The sequence below is a fragment of the Dipodomys spectabilis genome, unplaced genomic scaffold (assembly GCF_019054845.1).
Source record: "Dipodomys spectabilis isolate Male_0828 unplaced genomic scaffold, ASM1905484v1 ptg000163l, whole genome shotgun sequence".
Taxonomy (NCBI): Eukaryota; Metazoa; Chordata; class Mammalia; order Rodentia; family Heteromyidae; genus Dipodomys; species Dipodomys spectabilis.
The window spans coordinates 7,856,699-7,869,530 of record NW_024870840.1 but is presented as its reverse complement, the minus strand read 5'-3'; the positions used below and the strand labels follow the sequence as shown (position 1 = coordinate 7,869,530).

Sequence of the window (12,832 nt, the reverse complement as noted above, 5' to 3'; positions counted from 1 at the left end):
CCAGGATGCATTCAAATTTAATCACTGAAATTCCAAAATCCTCTATTGCTCTGGATACTGGAAGAGTTAATAACTTGTCAATGAAGTGATATTGTATTCCTCTTATTTTTCTCACTGTGGGGCCTTTGAAAGGAATTGTGACTGTTCTCCATCGTCTGTTTGGTGATACTAGGGACTGGACTCAAGGCCCTGTACTTGCTAGGCAAGTATTCTACCACTGGAGCCATGCCCCTAACCCCTGTCTCTCCTTTTTATGGTCAAATAGGGTCTCTCTCTCTCTTTCTCTCTCTCTTTCTCTCTCTCTTTCTCTCTTTCCCCCTCTTCCTCTCCCTCTCCCTTTCTCCTTTCCCCTCCCCCCCCCCCACCCCAAGCCAGCCTGGACTGTGATCCTCCAATTTGCATTTGCCATCTGGCTGGGTTCACAAGTATGTAAATGACCTAGTTTTACTTATTGATGGAGAGGGGTCTCACAAATTTTTTGCCTGGGCTGGTTTGATTGTATAATCTGAAACAAGAAAGTAAAGTGTTTGATTACTCTATATTGCTAACAGGCAGGGGCACTTTGGATAGTTTAATTCCAGAGATTGGATGGAACCTGTGGTAAATGTTTTTCAAATTTCGTGTGTGTGTGTGTGTGTGTGTGTGTGTGTGTGTGTGTGTGTGTGTGTGTGTGTGTGTGTGTATGAATACACACACATACATATGTATGAACTACATCCTCAGCCTAATAATGCATTTTAGAATTAAAGTATGTTTCACAATGTTTTAGAATGAGAATCATTACAAATTTTCCAACTTAATCCAGATTAATTCCTTTTTTTTTTTTTTTTTTGAGAAAGTCTCATTGTTTTCCCAAACTTGAATTTACAATCTTACCTAAGCCTCCTAACGAGTTGGAGTTACAAGTGTGTAATACCATGCCTGGATAGTTTAATTCCTTTATATATGAGGTAGGTTTTTTGTTTGTTGCCAGTACTAAGTTTGAACTCACAGCCTGATGCTTAGTTCAGCTTGCTTGCTCATTTGGAGCTCTTATCACTTGAGCCACACCTTAAGCCCTATCTGAGGATATTACTACAGAAAAGTAATGTGGGCCTGAGTAGAGAGGTTGCATAGCATATTTGAGGCCCAGGCCCTCAGTGATAAGTAGACAGAGAGACAGATAGATAAATTAAAACGTGTTTTATCAAAGTATGGGACTGTTTCTTGGCTACACATGTGGTGTGATTCCATAGCCAGGGCTCTAGAGTACTTCCCCAAGCTGCCTGGAAGATGTCAGGCTTGTAACTTGACACTTAGATCTTTGTCTTGTTATTTCAAGTGATCTGAACTTTGTTTCACAAGCTAGGGTAATCTTAAATTTACTTCTTTCAAAATCAACTTTTTGTAAAATAGGCTTGTTGCCTAGATCATTTATCTTAAGATCCCATATTTTTGTATGTGTTGCTGAGCTCCCTATGTATTTACTCAGGAAAGATGAAACCTGAATAACACAAAGCAAGACATGATCTCAAATTCTAAAAGCTTCACTCAGGAATGTTACCCCTCCTGTTTACTCATTTCCTCTGTGTTCTGCCACTACTCATTCTTAGCACACAATATAGGAATCTAGGTGTTGAATGTAGAAAAGTCCCAGATTCTCATCCATGAGTAATGTTTGTAAAGGTAAACTGGAGTACTTCTGAATGGTTTCTGTTTTAAGTTGGCCATGGGTTGATTAGGCAATCAGGGAATGGTAAGGCCTACTAGAAAATTGAGACTCTTACCCCTTCATCCTGGGCCTTGTATATGAATAGAAAGGTAATTTACCAATCTGTAGGAGTTGCACATGGTGTATTTCAGTTGATTTTGTGTCAAGTAAGTTGTGATGGCAAGGATTGGGAATCAGGGTTTATTAATCAATGATGCCACCTGCTGGTCAGAGAATACCTATATGGGGCCTATTCATGACACCAATCTGATGAAAATAACTTCAGTGTTGTTCATGGCATTTTTGTTGTTGTTTCATTTCGATAAATATCTTATATGATCAGAGGTCAAGGCATTTTTATTAAGGAGCTTTTGAATGATGCTTCATTTGTTTTTGCAGAAGCAGGAAAGTCACAAAATACTACAAGTTTCACATGGCAAAGTGAAACGACTATTTTCCCCATTGTTAACTATGAAAGTTTCAGCAGGAAGCTGGGCTGTAGTGATAGGTGATGATTCTTGTGAGCAATACAGGCCTGTCTGTCTGGTCTCCTTTCCTGGGTCCCACCTTGGAAAGAAGAGTCACTGGGCAGCTAGTGGTTTCAATGTTCCTCCCTTCTGACTCAGCCTCTTATGCTCACCTGAGGTACTGGGTGATTCATTACTGTTTAAGGGACTCATGGTCCTGGTTTCCTTGAAAAGGTGAAAGTTCCCAGAACAGATATACTATAACAATATTCCTTAAAAGCATATATTTGTGGATGGATGAGTGGATGGCTAAGTTGCAAAATTGGCACGGAGGGCAGATTTAACACTGTCCCCTTCTTGATTGGGACTATGATGATGTAACCTCTTAGTGGTGGATTTTCTATTCAGCCAGTGGGTATAGTAAAGCTCTGTTCTCAGAAATTCAGGACAGCAGCCAAGTTTGAGCTGAAGTTTATCAGGCTGAGCACAGTGATTCTGAGGTCAGAATTTTCTAGTACTGACAATTCTGGGGAGCTCTCTGAAGTTTAAAGAAATTTCAGTTTGTGTGAATATACTTCTTATAGAAGAATACATTGAAAAGAATAGAGAACTCTTCATGAATTTGACATTTAAGTAATCCTACTTTCTTTTCCATATTCTTCACTTTGCTATAACCTGAAGGAAAGTCACTTTTGACTAATGAAGTATCACAGGCATTGGGCACATCTAATACAAAGGGTGAATTTGTCTGAACCCTTGAACTTTCAGCCATAGAAATGATAAATATTTGGATTCACCAGGCCTGGCTTAATAGGTATTCTGAGTGGAGCCAAGAAAGATTATGTTATTTTTTTTTAAATCTCTGGGTGACTCTTAAGTGTATTGTATGATCAATTTTTTTTGGTGATTTTTGAGGTTTTTCTATCTGTTTGCTCAGAGGCTAGCTTTCCAACTTGTATGTTCAGATCACCATAAGATGTAAATTGCTAGTGATAAGATGGAGCCTATGCCATGTCGCAGGGAAGCTTAGTATGGTTGTATACAACATCTCACCACTGTTTACTGCCAGCAATGGATAGTTATAATGTGCATGTCTGGACTTAGCTCTTCGAACACTGTCTCAAGGACATGGGAAGTTTCAGTAGTTGTGTGTGTGTGGGGGGGGGGGTGATTATTCCTTTTGCAAAGCTAGCAATGATATACAAGTTTCCCTTCATGTACTTTTGAGCAGACTGCATAAGTCCATGGGATGCAATAATATGTCTCATAATATTACTAAATGAAGATTGCAGCTGATAAAAATTCAGACATTCAGTCTTCGAAGATGCCTTTCCTTTTTCCATTTTCTGGACTACTGCTGCCACTAGGATTAGTTTCAACCGCTAGGATTGGTTTCAATGTTTATTGTCTTTCATCTAAATAAAATACATCTTCTTTTTAAATAAATGTTAGCAGGGCTGGAGTAATCTCAGTAGTGCTGAGCAGATGTACAAAGGCTTGGGTTCAATCCACAGCTTTAAAAAAAAGTGCTTTCATTAAGCAAATACTTTGTCTAAGTGCTTGCTATGAAAGAGAGACAAAAAGAGAGTGAGGAATCAAGATGAGGGTCCTACACATTTTAGAAGGCATAAAGAAACTACCATGTCATGTCTTATTAAAAAGAAGAAAATGATTGTTTGAAATGGAAAGTGTTATAGGACAGAAGGAATTTAAGATAAACCTTACAATTGAGGGTTGAAGGTGTAGCTCAGTGGTAAACCATGTGACTAATTAGCATGTATGAGGCCCTGGGTTCAGTCCCCAGCTGCCTGCATGTGAGCACACATGCTCATAACAAATGTGAGTCAAATTTTTATATGCAGAGACAGATGTAAAAGAGAGCATGAGAGACAGCATAGACCCATTAAACACAGGGAAGTGTTGAAGGAATTGAGCACAATCAAATTTTGATTATAAACAAAGGGCCAGTGTAAGGTAATAACAAGAGAGAAAGTCAGAAAGGTAGACAGGGACCATATCTTGTGGTGGGAGTTGGTAAATTCTAAGAAAAGGAAATTGTATTAATTAGATAAGTAAATGGGGGTGGAGCCATCCTGCATCTCTCAACAGATAAGGTAGTGGTGCCTTGACACTGGGACACTGTTTAATGTTGAAGATTTTTTTTTTTTTTTTTTTTTTTTTTGTCGGTCGTGGGGCTTGAACTCTGGGCCTGGGCGCTGTCCCTCAGCTCTTCAGCTCAAGGCGAGCGCTCTACCACTTGACCTACAGCGCCACTTCCGGTTTTCTGGTGGTTTATTGGAGATAGGAGTCTCACGGTCTCTCCTGCCTGGGCTGGCTTTGAACCGCGATCCTCAGATCTCAGCCTCCTGAGTAGCTAGGATTACAGGCGTGAGCCACCAGCGCCCGGCATGTTTGAAGATTTATTAAATTAACCTTTTTTTCCATATTGTGAATGGGTATCACATTGTTTTCCCACATTCTAAGAGGCACTGGGTACCACATTGGTTATTTGCACACTATCTTTACTATCTTTCTCAACCTCAGCCATAGCATACATTGTGTCAGAAAATCCTTTGCATGAGGGCTATTATAGGTTATAGGGTGTTCAGCAGCATCCCTAAACTCCAATCAGCAGAAATCAGTTTCACTTTTTTCCTAGCAAAATGTCTGTGGACATTGACAAATGTCCCCAGGGTATAAATTTGCTCTCATTTGGAAATGATTGATATAGGCATGGTAATTGAGTTCTTTGGGGGTTCTGGATTCTGACAAATCTGTCTTGTGGGCATTCGGTTTACTAAATGCCTTAGAATTTTGCATTAGATCTCCAGACTAAAGTATTTTATGTGCATTGGAGTGAGTTGAACTGGCCATCAGGAGATACAGATTTCAGTCCTGACTCCTACACAAGCAGCTTATGTAATATTGGTGAGGTCTTTCACTCAGTCATCTGATTTCTTATCTTGAAAATGATCATGGTGACATTATATGGTATTTGCAACTCTGTTTCTTTGTCATCATTTCAAGCTGATCTTAGAGCTTTGTTTTTCCAAAAGTTAACACATTTGACTAATGAAAAAAATTGACTGGAGTATTGAATAAGCAAGAAAGTGGGGACACAATGCTTCATCGTGTTAAATACTATAACTGTTTTCTTTTCTAGATTATTTGAACAATCTCTTAGAGGACTCTGGAGATTACAGAGATACTCAAGGTAAATAACTTTTTCAGTCTCCTATGTTACATTAATCTTCATGTTTACTTGGGCCTAGAAAATAAAATCTGATAACAAAACCCATATTCAAAATTCCACTTTATTCATAAGAAGACAAAATATTAAGAAAAAGACTTCTCTGGAAAGAATAAACTAGAACTAGGTAAGATAGTAAAACACTACTGGAGAGAGGAAGCTTCGCCCTCTACAGGTATCTAGTCAGTCTGTGCCCATGCTATCTTCAAGTTCTATAGGTGGCTATTCATATTTCAAAAACAAAGGGAACCATATGATCTGCAGGGTTCTTACAAGTTTAAAAGTCATTAGTCCATGAAGTGACTAAACTATACAAATCAAGGGTAAAGTCTAAAATGACATATTATTTAGGGACTGTTTAATGATGGGGCATTAGACTTACTATCTTTCTTCCCCTTGAACACTTAAACAGCCCATCATATACAAGAAATTTACTGATATTCATAGTATACTTCTCTCTGTCTCTGTCACATTAATATTGGATAGAATTTCTTTTCTACCTTTTCCAGATTTTACAGGTTTATCTCTAGTCCTACTCTTCAGAAATAGTAAACAAGTTCATCTACACCCCATTCATTTCAAGAATTTTGTACATTCTATCCATTTCACTATCTTTTGCATTTTCTACATTTCAGGTAAAGAAATTAAACCCAGTTTTTTTTGTTGTTGTTTTTGGTTTGTTTTGAGATGGGGGTTCAATTTTTAGCCTAGGCTGGCATCATATTCTTTTTGATCCTCCTGCCTCAGTTCCCTCCCAAGTGCTACAGTGACAATATTGTACTACCTACCTTGCCTACCTTCCATTTTTAGAGATTCTTATTCTCTTAAATCATTTTACTTCTCTATATATTCCATTTACAGCTGTTTCTCTTGTTTATTTTTGGGGGCGGTGAGGGAATTGTTTTATTTTTGTCATGGTATATATCAAACTCAAGGCTTTATACATGCTAACTTCTACCAATGAGCTACAATCCCAGCCCAGTAAAAAACACTTAAAAAATTTAAGATGCAGTTATGAAATGTTTCATGTTTTCATAAATATATATCTAAAGAAGAGATCTGGGCATAGTGTTATATGCCTGTAATTTCAGCTATTCATGAGGTAGAGACAGGAAGATCATGAGTTTGAGGCCAGCCTAGGGCAAAAGAAGCACTGAAATTCTGTTTTAAAAGTGTAAAGCAGTTGGTCAGCAAGCACAGGCTCTGGATTAAATCCTCAGTACTACCCAAAATAAACAAACATAAACAGACAAAAAAAAAAACCTCAGAAGATGAAGAAATACAACATTCCCATCAAATAAAAAATAAACCTGTTATAGTAAGGATACCTTGAGCAGTCAAAATCATTTGGAAAGGAGGAGAAAACTGATGGTTGACGAGGCATGGAAGATTTGTTTAGCAAGAAGTGGGACAGTGGCCCACACCTGTAATCCTCGGTACTCAGGAGGCTGAGATCTGAGGATCATGGTTCAAAGCCAGTCCGGACAAGGAAAGTCCATGAGACTCTTATCTCCAATAAACCACTAGAAAACCGGAAGTGGTGCTGTGGCTCAAGTGGTAGAGCCTTTGCCTTGAGCTGAAGAGCTGAGGGATAGCGCCCAAGCCCAGAGTTCAAGCCCCATGACCAACCAAAAAAAAAAGAGAGAGAGATGAACTAAAGGATGGGCAAGAGGAAGAGTGGGTACTGCTGACCAGAGTCTGTCTTGTGGGGACAAAAATTATATACAGGACCCTAGGGTTGTTATAGCTCAGTGGCAGTGTACATGTTTAACCTACTTGAAGTCTTGGTTTCTATCTGTAAGACCCTTACTCATCCAGAATCATAGATCATAGCTCAACTTTGTGGATAACACATGTATAAGGCCAGAGATTAAGCTTTGGAAAATGGAATGGAAATGAACCGCTTTGGCAAGGTACCGAATACAAGCACTGAATGGTGATGGGCACCATATATCCAAAGGCAGAACAGAAAATGGTGTGGTGGGCAGGTGGGGATTAGATTTTGAGGAGGTGAAGAAAAAGGTGACAAATAGACCTGTGAATGGTAGGACTAAAGAATGGATGAGAAGGCAAGCTTGGAGGCTAGGTGACAGAGTAGCAGCAGTTGTTTTTTTGTTGTTGTTGTTGTTGTTTGGGTCTGGTCATGGGGCCTGAACTCTGGGCCTGGGCGCTGTCCCTCAGCTCTTCAGTTCAAGGTTAGCACTCTACCACTTGAGCCACAGCACCACTTCCAGCTTTTTTCTTTTTGCTTATGTGGTGCTGAGGAATTGAACCCAGGGCCTCAGGAATGCAAGGCAAGCGCTGTACCACTGAGCCACCTTCCCAGCCCAAGTAGCAGGGGTTTTATCATCCTTACATTCTAAGGCTTCTCTTACCCACCCCCTGGGAATTACAGCAGGCCAAAGAGCAGGGAATAAGTACAGAGTATGTACTGTGAAGATAGTGCCAGGTACATAAATTCTGTTAAAAGGTTGAGATTTTTATTCACAGGAAATACTACTTTCCTTTCATAACAGTGATGGGGAAGGGAGTACATGGTAAGAGTGCTTAGCTCAGCATGGGTCTGAGGTCCTGAGTTTGATCCCAACCATAAAAAAATGATAATATAATAATACATGTTAAAGAATACAAAAACTACCATGATAGTTTATGTCTGTAATCCTAACTACTCAGAGACTGAGACCTAGAAAATTACAGTTCAAAGCCAACAAGGCAGAAAACTCTGCAAGACTCCATCTCCAATTAACCAGCAAAATACTGAACTGGAGGTATAGCTCCAGTGGTAGAGCACCAGAGATGAGCAAGAAAGCTGAGCTAGAGGAAGAGGAAGGGAAAAAACAAAATGCTTAAATAGGGATACAGGTTGACCCATTGTAACATGACACTATGTTGAAAAACAAACTTAACAATTTAGGGGGGGAAGAGGGGAGAGTATAGTTGTGGAGGTGGGAGGGAAGGGATGGTAGGGGAAAAACAATGGAGGAGGTAACAATGCTTGATAGGAAATGTACTCATTACCTTGCTCATGTAACTGTAACCCCTCTGTACAGAATTTTTACAATAAAAAACGTATTAAAAAAAAAAAGAAAGCTGAGCTAGAGGATGAGGCCCTAAGATCAAGTTCTGGTATATACATACAAACCATACATACATATATACATACATACAAACAAAAAGTTAAAAAAAACCTTACAGTCTTGGTGTTAGAAAGAGAATCTCTTGGCAGATTTTGGTAGCTAAACCAAAAGACTCTTTTTTAAGAATCTTTATTAGTCAAATGCCAGTGGCTTACGCCTGTAATTCTAGCTACTCAAGAGAATGACATCTAGGAATCAAGATTTGAAGCCAGCCCAGGAAAGAAAGTCTGTGAGACTATCCCCAACTAACCACCAAAAGCCAGAAGTGGAGGTGTGGCTTAAATGTCAGAGTACCAGCCTTGAGTGAAAAAGCTAAGGGATAGTACTCAGGCTCTGAGTTCAAGCCCCAGTACCAGCTCAAAAACATTTTTTTAGTAGTCATTTTGTTGATGATGCCACTTGCATGAAGCCTGGGGAGGGCCTATTTCCCCTACTCCATTTTTTTCTGGTTCATCTGGATGAGAATGCCTCTGTCATATTGTATGGAACAGTCATCTTTGTGTGGGTTTCTGAGTATTGCAGGGTACACAGCCATGCTTGCTACCTAACAAAGACTAGTGAACTGTTCCACTCATTGTGACTACCACAGTTGTCTTTGTAGATATCTTTATGTGTCTAGGGGAATACTACCTTAAATTGGAAGCATTTCCATCCTAGAAGCAGACAAAAGGCAGATCTAGATGGGCATGAAATCCCGGTACTTTTCCTTTATATCTAGTTACAAATATGTCAAAGTTGGAGCATTCAAAAATACTTTATAGGCTGGGCTGGTGGCTCATGCCTGTAATTCTAGCTACTCAGGAGACTGAGATCTGAGGGTCGTGGTTCAAAGCCAGCCCGGGCAGGAAGGTCCGTGAGACTCTTATCTCCAATTAACCACCCGAAAACCAGAAGTGGCACTGTGGCTCAAGTGGTAGAGCACTTGCCTTGAGCTGAAGAGCTTAGGGACAAGCACCCAGGCCCAGAATTCAAGCCCCACAATCAACCAAAACAAAAAACAAAAAAGCCCACTTTGTAGAAGGCAAGGGACTAATGCAAATTATAAGATACAGATTCTCCCATAAAGCTAAATAACACAGCTTACAAGAGATGTCCATGTGTATGTCTAGTTGCTTATATGTGGTCTTTCTCTCATTTTTGTTTTTTTTTTTTTTTGGTGGGGGAACAGGCAGGGTAGTACTGGGGGTTGTGGGGTACTAGTGGGATTGCACTCAGACTTACTTTTATCTTTTTTCTGATTCATACCTCTTGGAAACAGACTGAGAGAGGGGGAACTGAACCCTGACTCTCTTGTATCTATTTTATTTACCCATATGTTTATTTACTTATGATTCTGGGAATTGAACCAGAGCTGCACACATACAATACACACACTCTACCACTGTGTATTATACCCCTCAGTTTTCATAGTTCCCATTTCCTGTATTAGGATCATTTCCCCTCACAATCCTTTGTTCCCAAGACAGTTTATACTGATCCTTAGCTTACAGGCAAAATCTTATTTTTATCCTTATAAACTTCAACAGAACAATAGCATCTCATGACAAAATAGCCCTGACATTCCTGATATAAACACAGTCCATGGGTCCCTTTGGAGATTTTCTGTGGCTCAGTTTTGTTCATGAACCATTTTATCCTGCTTTTTTTGTTATTCCCTCACTAAATTTTATAATTAATAATTCTGCCTACTCATAATCAACCAAGCTCCATGAGAGTTTGGTTGCTATTACTCTTATTACTTGGAACTCTTTGATGTTGCATACTATTTGTTTCAATAACAATAATAAGCGCCCTTCTATTCCTGCATATTGCAGATGCCCTTGCTGTTGTTATAGAGGTGGCTAACCATGCTAATGACACCATGAAGCAAGGAGTAAGTATATTGATATCAGAGGCTGTACACTTGAACCTGGAAACTGGGCCTTCACATGCTCTGTATTGTCTTTCTATTATAGGACAACTTTCAGAAGCTTATGCAAATCCAGTACAGCTTAAATGGACACCATGAAATAGTACAGCCTGGACGTGTAAGTTTGAGAGGCTACCTTTGGAAATTTATCATTTTGCAGCCAGGTACTATCTGTAGCTATTTTTTCTTTTAGTTAAGAAAGCAAGTTAATCATTGTTACTCTTTTGTTGACTTAATATGGATTGCTTTAACCATTCAAAACATTCATGATGTAAATCACTGTGGCAAGAAGTCCAATTCAATTAGGAGAAAGGCCAGAGATCCCACAGAATCCCAGTGAAATGATTTAATGGATCATTTTTTTGTGTAATACCAGCTGATCTCATGCAGCTTTGAAGACAATTTCATTAAAATCATTAATGTAAAAGAGGACTGGGACAGGCTAGGACAGAAAATTAGTGTTTTGATGCTCCTCAGAGAACACAGCAGTTGCCTAGGGAACCAATTGAAGGAAATAATAAAATGCAAATGTCAGGATCAAAAACACTTGGAGCCCGTGCCTGTGGCTCATGCATACAATCTTAGCTACTCAGGAGGCTGAGATCTGAAGACTATGGTTCAAAACCAGCCCAGGCAGGAAAAGTCCATGAGACACTTTCTCCAATTAACTACCAGAAAACCAGAAGTGGAGCTGTGACTCAAGTCATATAGCCCTAGTCTTGAGCAAAAGAGCTCAGGGACAGTGCCTAGACCCTCAGTTCAAGCCCTAATATTGACGCACGCGTGCTTGTGTGTGTGTGTGTGTGTGTGTACGTGCACACACACACACACAGTTAGTCAATGTGTCAGTCCACCTACTACCCTGGGGCCAATATTAAATAACAAAGTTCAGCTTGTTTGTGTTGCTACTGCTGGTGCTTCTTTCTCAAACCCGTATTTTCTGACCCTTTTTAATCTTTTTTTTGTCCAATTTCTAGATCAGTCTTACGGTTATAAAAGAAAGTATATTTGCCTGCCCCCTCTTCACAAAAAAACAAACAAGTTGTAGGAACAAGAATGTTGGAAAGAATATTATATATCATAGCTCTGTTATGATCATGGAACTAACAGGTGTTTGCTTGAACAACTCAGGTTTTTCTCAAAGAAGGAATTCTGATGAAGCTGTCTCGGAAGGTCATGCAGCCCCGAATGTTTTTCCTGGTAAGAGGTCATGTGCAGTGGGAGGTGCTCTGCCATTGCTTAATGGAAGGTAATATTTATGTATGGCAGATGAGCTTAGTGCATCCACATATCAGATTTGTGGCATCTTTGATTGGCTATATTTATTTACATTTCAAAAAGGTCTGTTATAATTCTTAATGAGAGAATTACTTCCAGGTTTTTCTTTATTTTTAACTTGAAAAAATAGTTATAATTGATTACATAGTCAGATTACAATTAACCTCAGTGTGATTTAGAAATCAGAAATCATTACAGAATTTGAAAAAAAAAACATATTTTCTAGAAATTGCATTTTAATAGTATTCTAATATAGCATTCTAGGTAGTTCTAGAATATATAAGTAGAATATAAATATTTTCTTAATATAGTATCTTATCCCTATTTTTGTAGCTGAAATTAGTTTCTGTAATTTGCCGTGTATGTTTCTCTTTTTAGTTTAATGATGCCCTGCTGTATACAACACCTATGCAATCTGGGATATATAAATTGAACAACATGCTATCCTTGGCTGGAATGAAGGTCTGTGTACCTTTTAGGATCTGATTTTTTTTTTTCACTCAAACATATTTTTATATTCAGAGAAGAGTCCCTAAGACAATCATTTTTCTCAGGTCCCTAACTTTTCTTTCTCTCTGTGCTACTGTTCATGCCTTCATTTACATATTCATGTCCTTTGTTTTCTTACGGCTTAATTTATTCAAAACATATGTACTGAGAATGTCCATAAATAAAACATACTAATAGTTCTGGTGGAAACTATGAGAATAAGTTGAAGCATGATTTCTTTTTGTCTCTACCTCCACGCCAACCTCCCAGTACCCTGGGACTTAGAAATAAATTGGGAAGATAACTACACTATCCATAATACCTATAAAGTAGAAAGTAATACATTTCTATAGAGGCACAGTTAATGTCTTTAGGAGTGCAGAGCTGGGCATGGTGGTTGTCAGTTGTAATCCTAGCTACTCAGAAGATTAACATAGGGATATCATTTGAGGCTGGAGCTTAAGCCTAGAACTCCATCTCAAAATGTGTTGTTTTATTCTTTTGAAACAAGTTCTTACTGTATAGCCCAAACAATCCCCTTGCTTTCACTTGCCAGTCTACCTCCCAAATATTGGTATTATACATATAAACTACCATACTTGGACCAAAAAA

At 38.9% G+C, this 12,832-nt stretch overlaps 1 protein-coding gene across 1 annotated transcript in view; it reads left to right on the top strand.

Moving 5' to 3' along the window:
• Nucleotides 1–12,832, top strand: part of Fgd6 (FYVE, RhoGEF and PH domain containing 6) — a 106,087-nt gene that overhangs the window by 74,626 nt on the left and 18,629 nt on the right. The window contains exons 9-13 of the mRNA XM_042693327.1: nt 5,321–5,371; nt 10,359–10,417; nt 10,500–10,571; nt 11,585–11,653; nt 12,110–12,193. Coding sequence (XP_042549261.1) covers nt 5,321–5,371; nt 10,359–10,417; nt 10,500–10,571; nt 11,585–11,653; nt 12,110–12,193 — 335 coding nt within the window. The remainder of the gene's footprint in view (nt 1–5,320; nt 5,372–10,358; nt 10,418–10,499; nt 10,572–11,584; nt 11,654–12,109; nt 12,194–12,832) is intronic.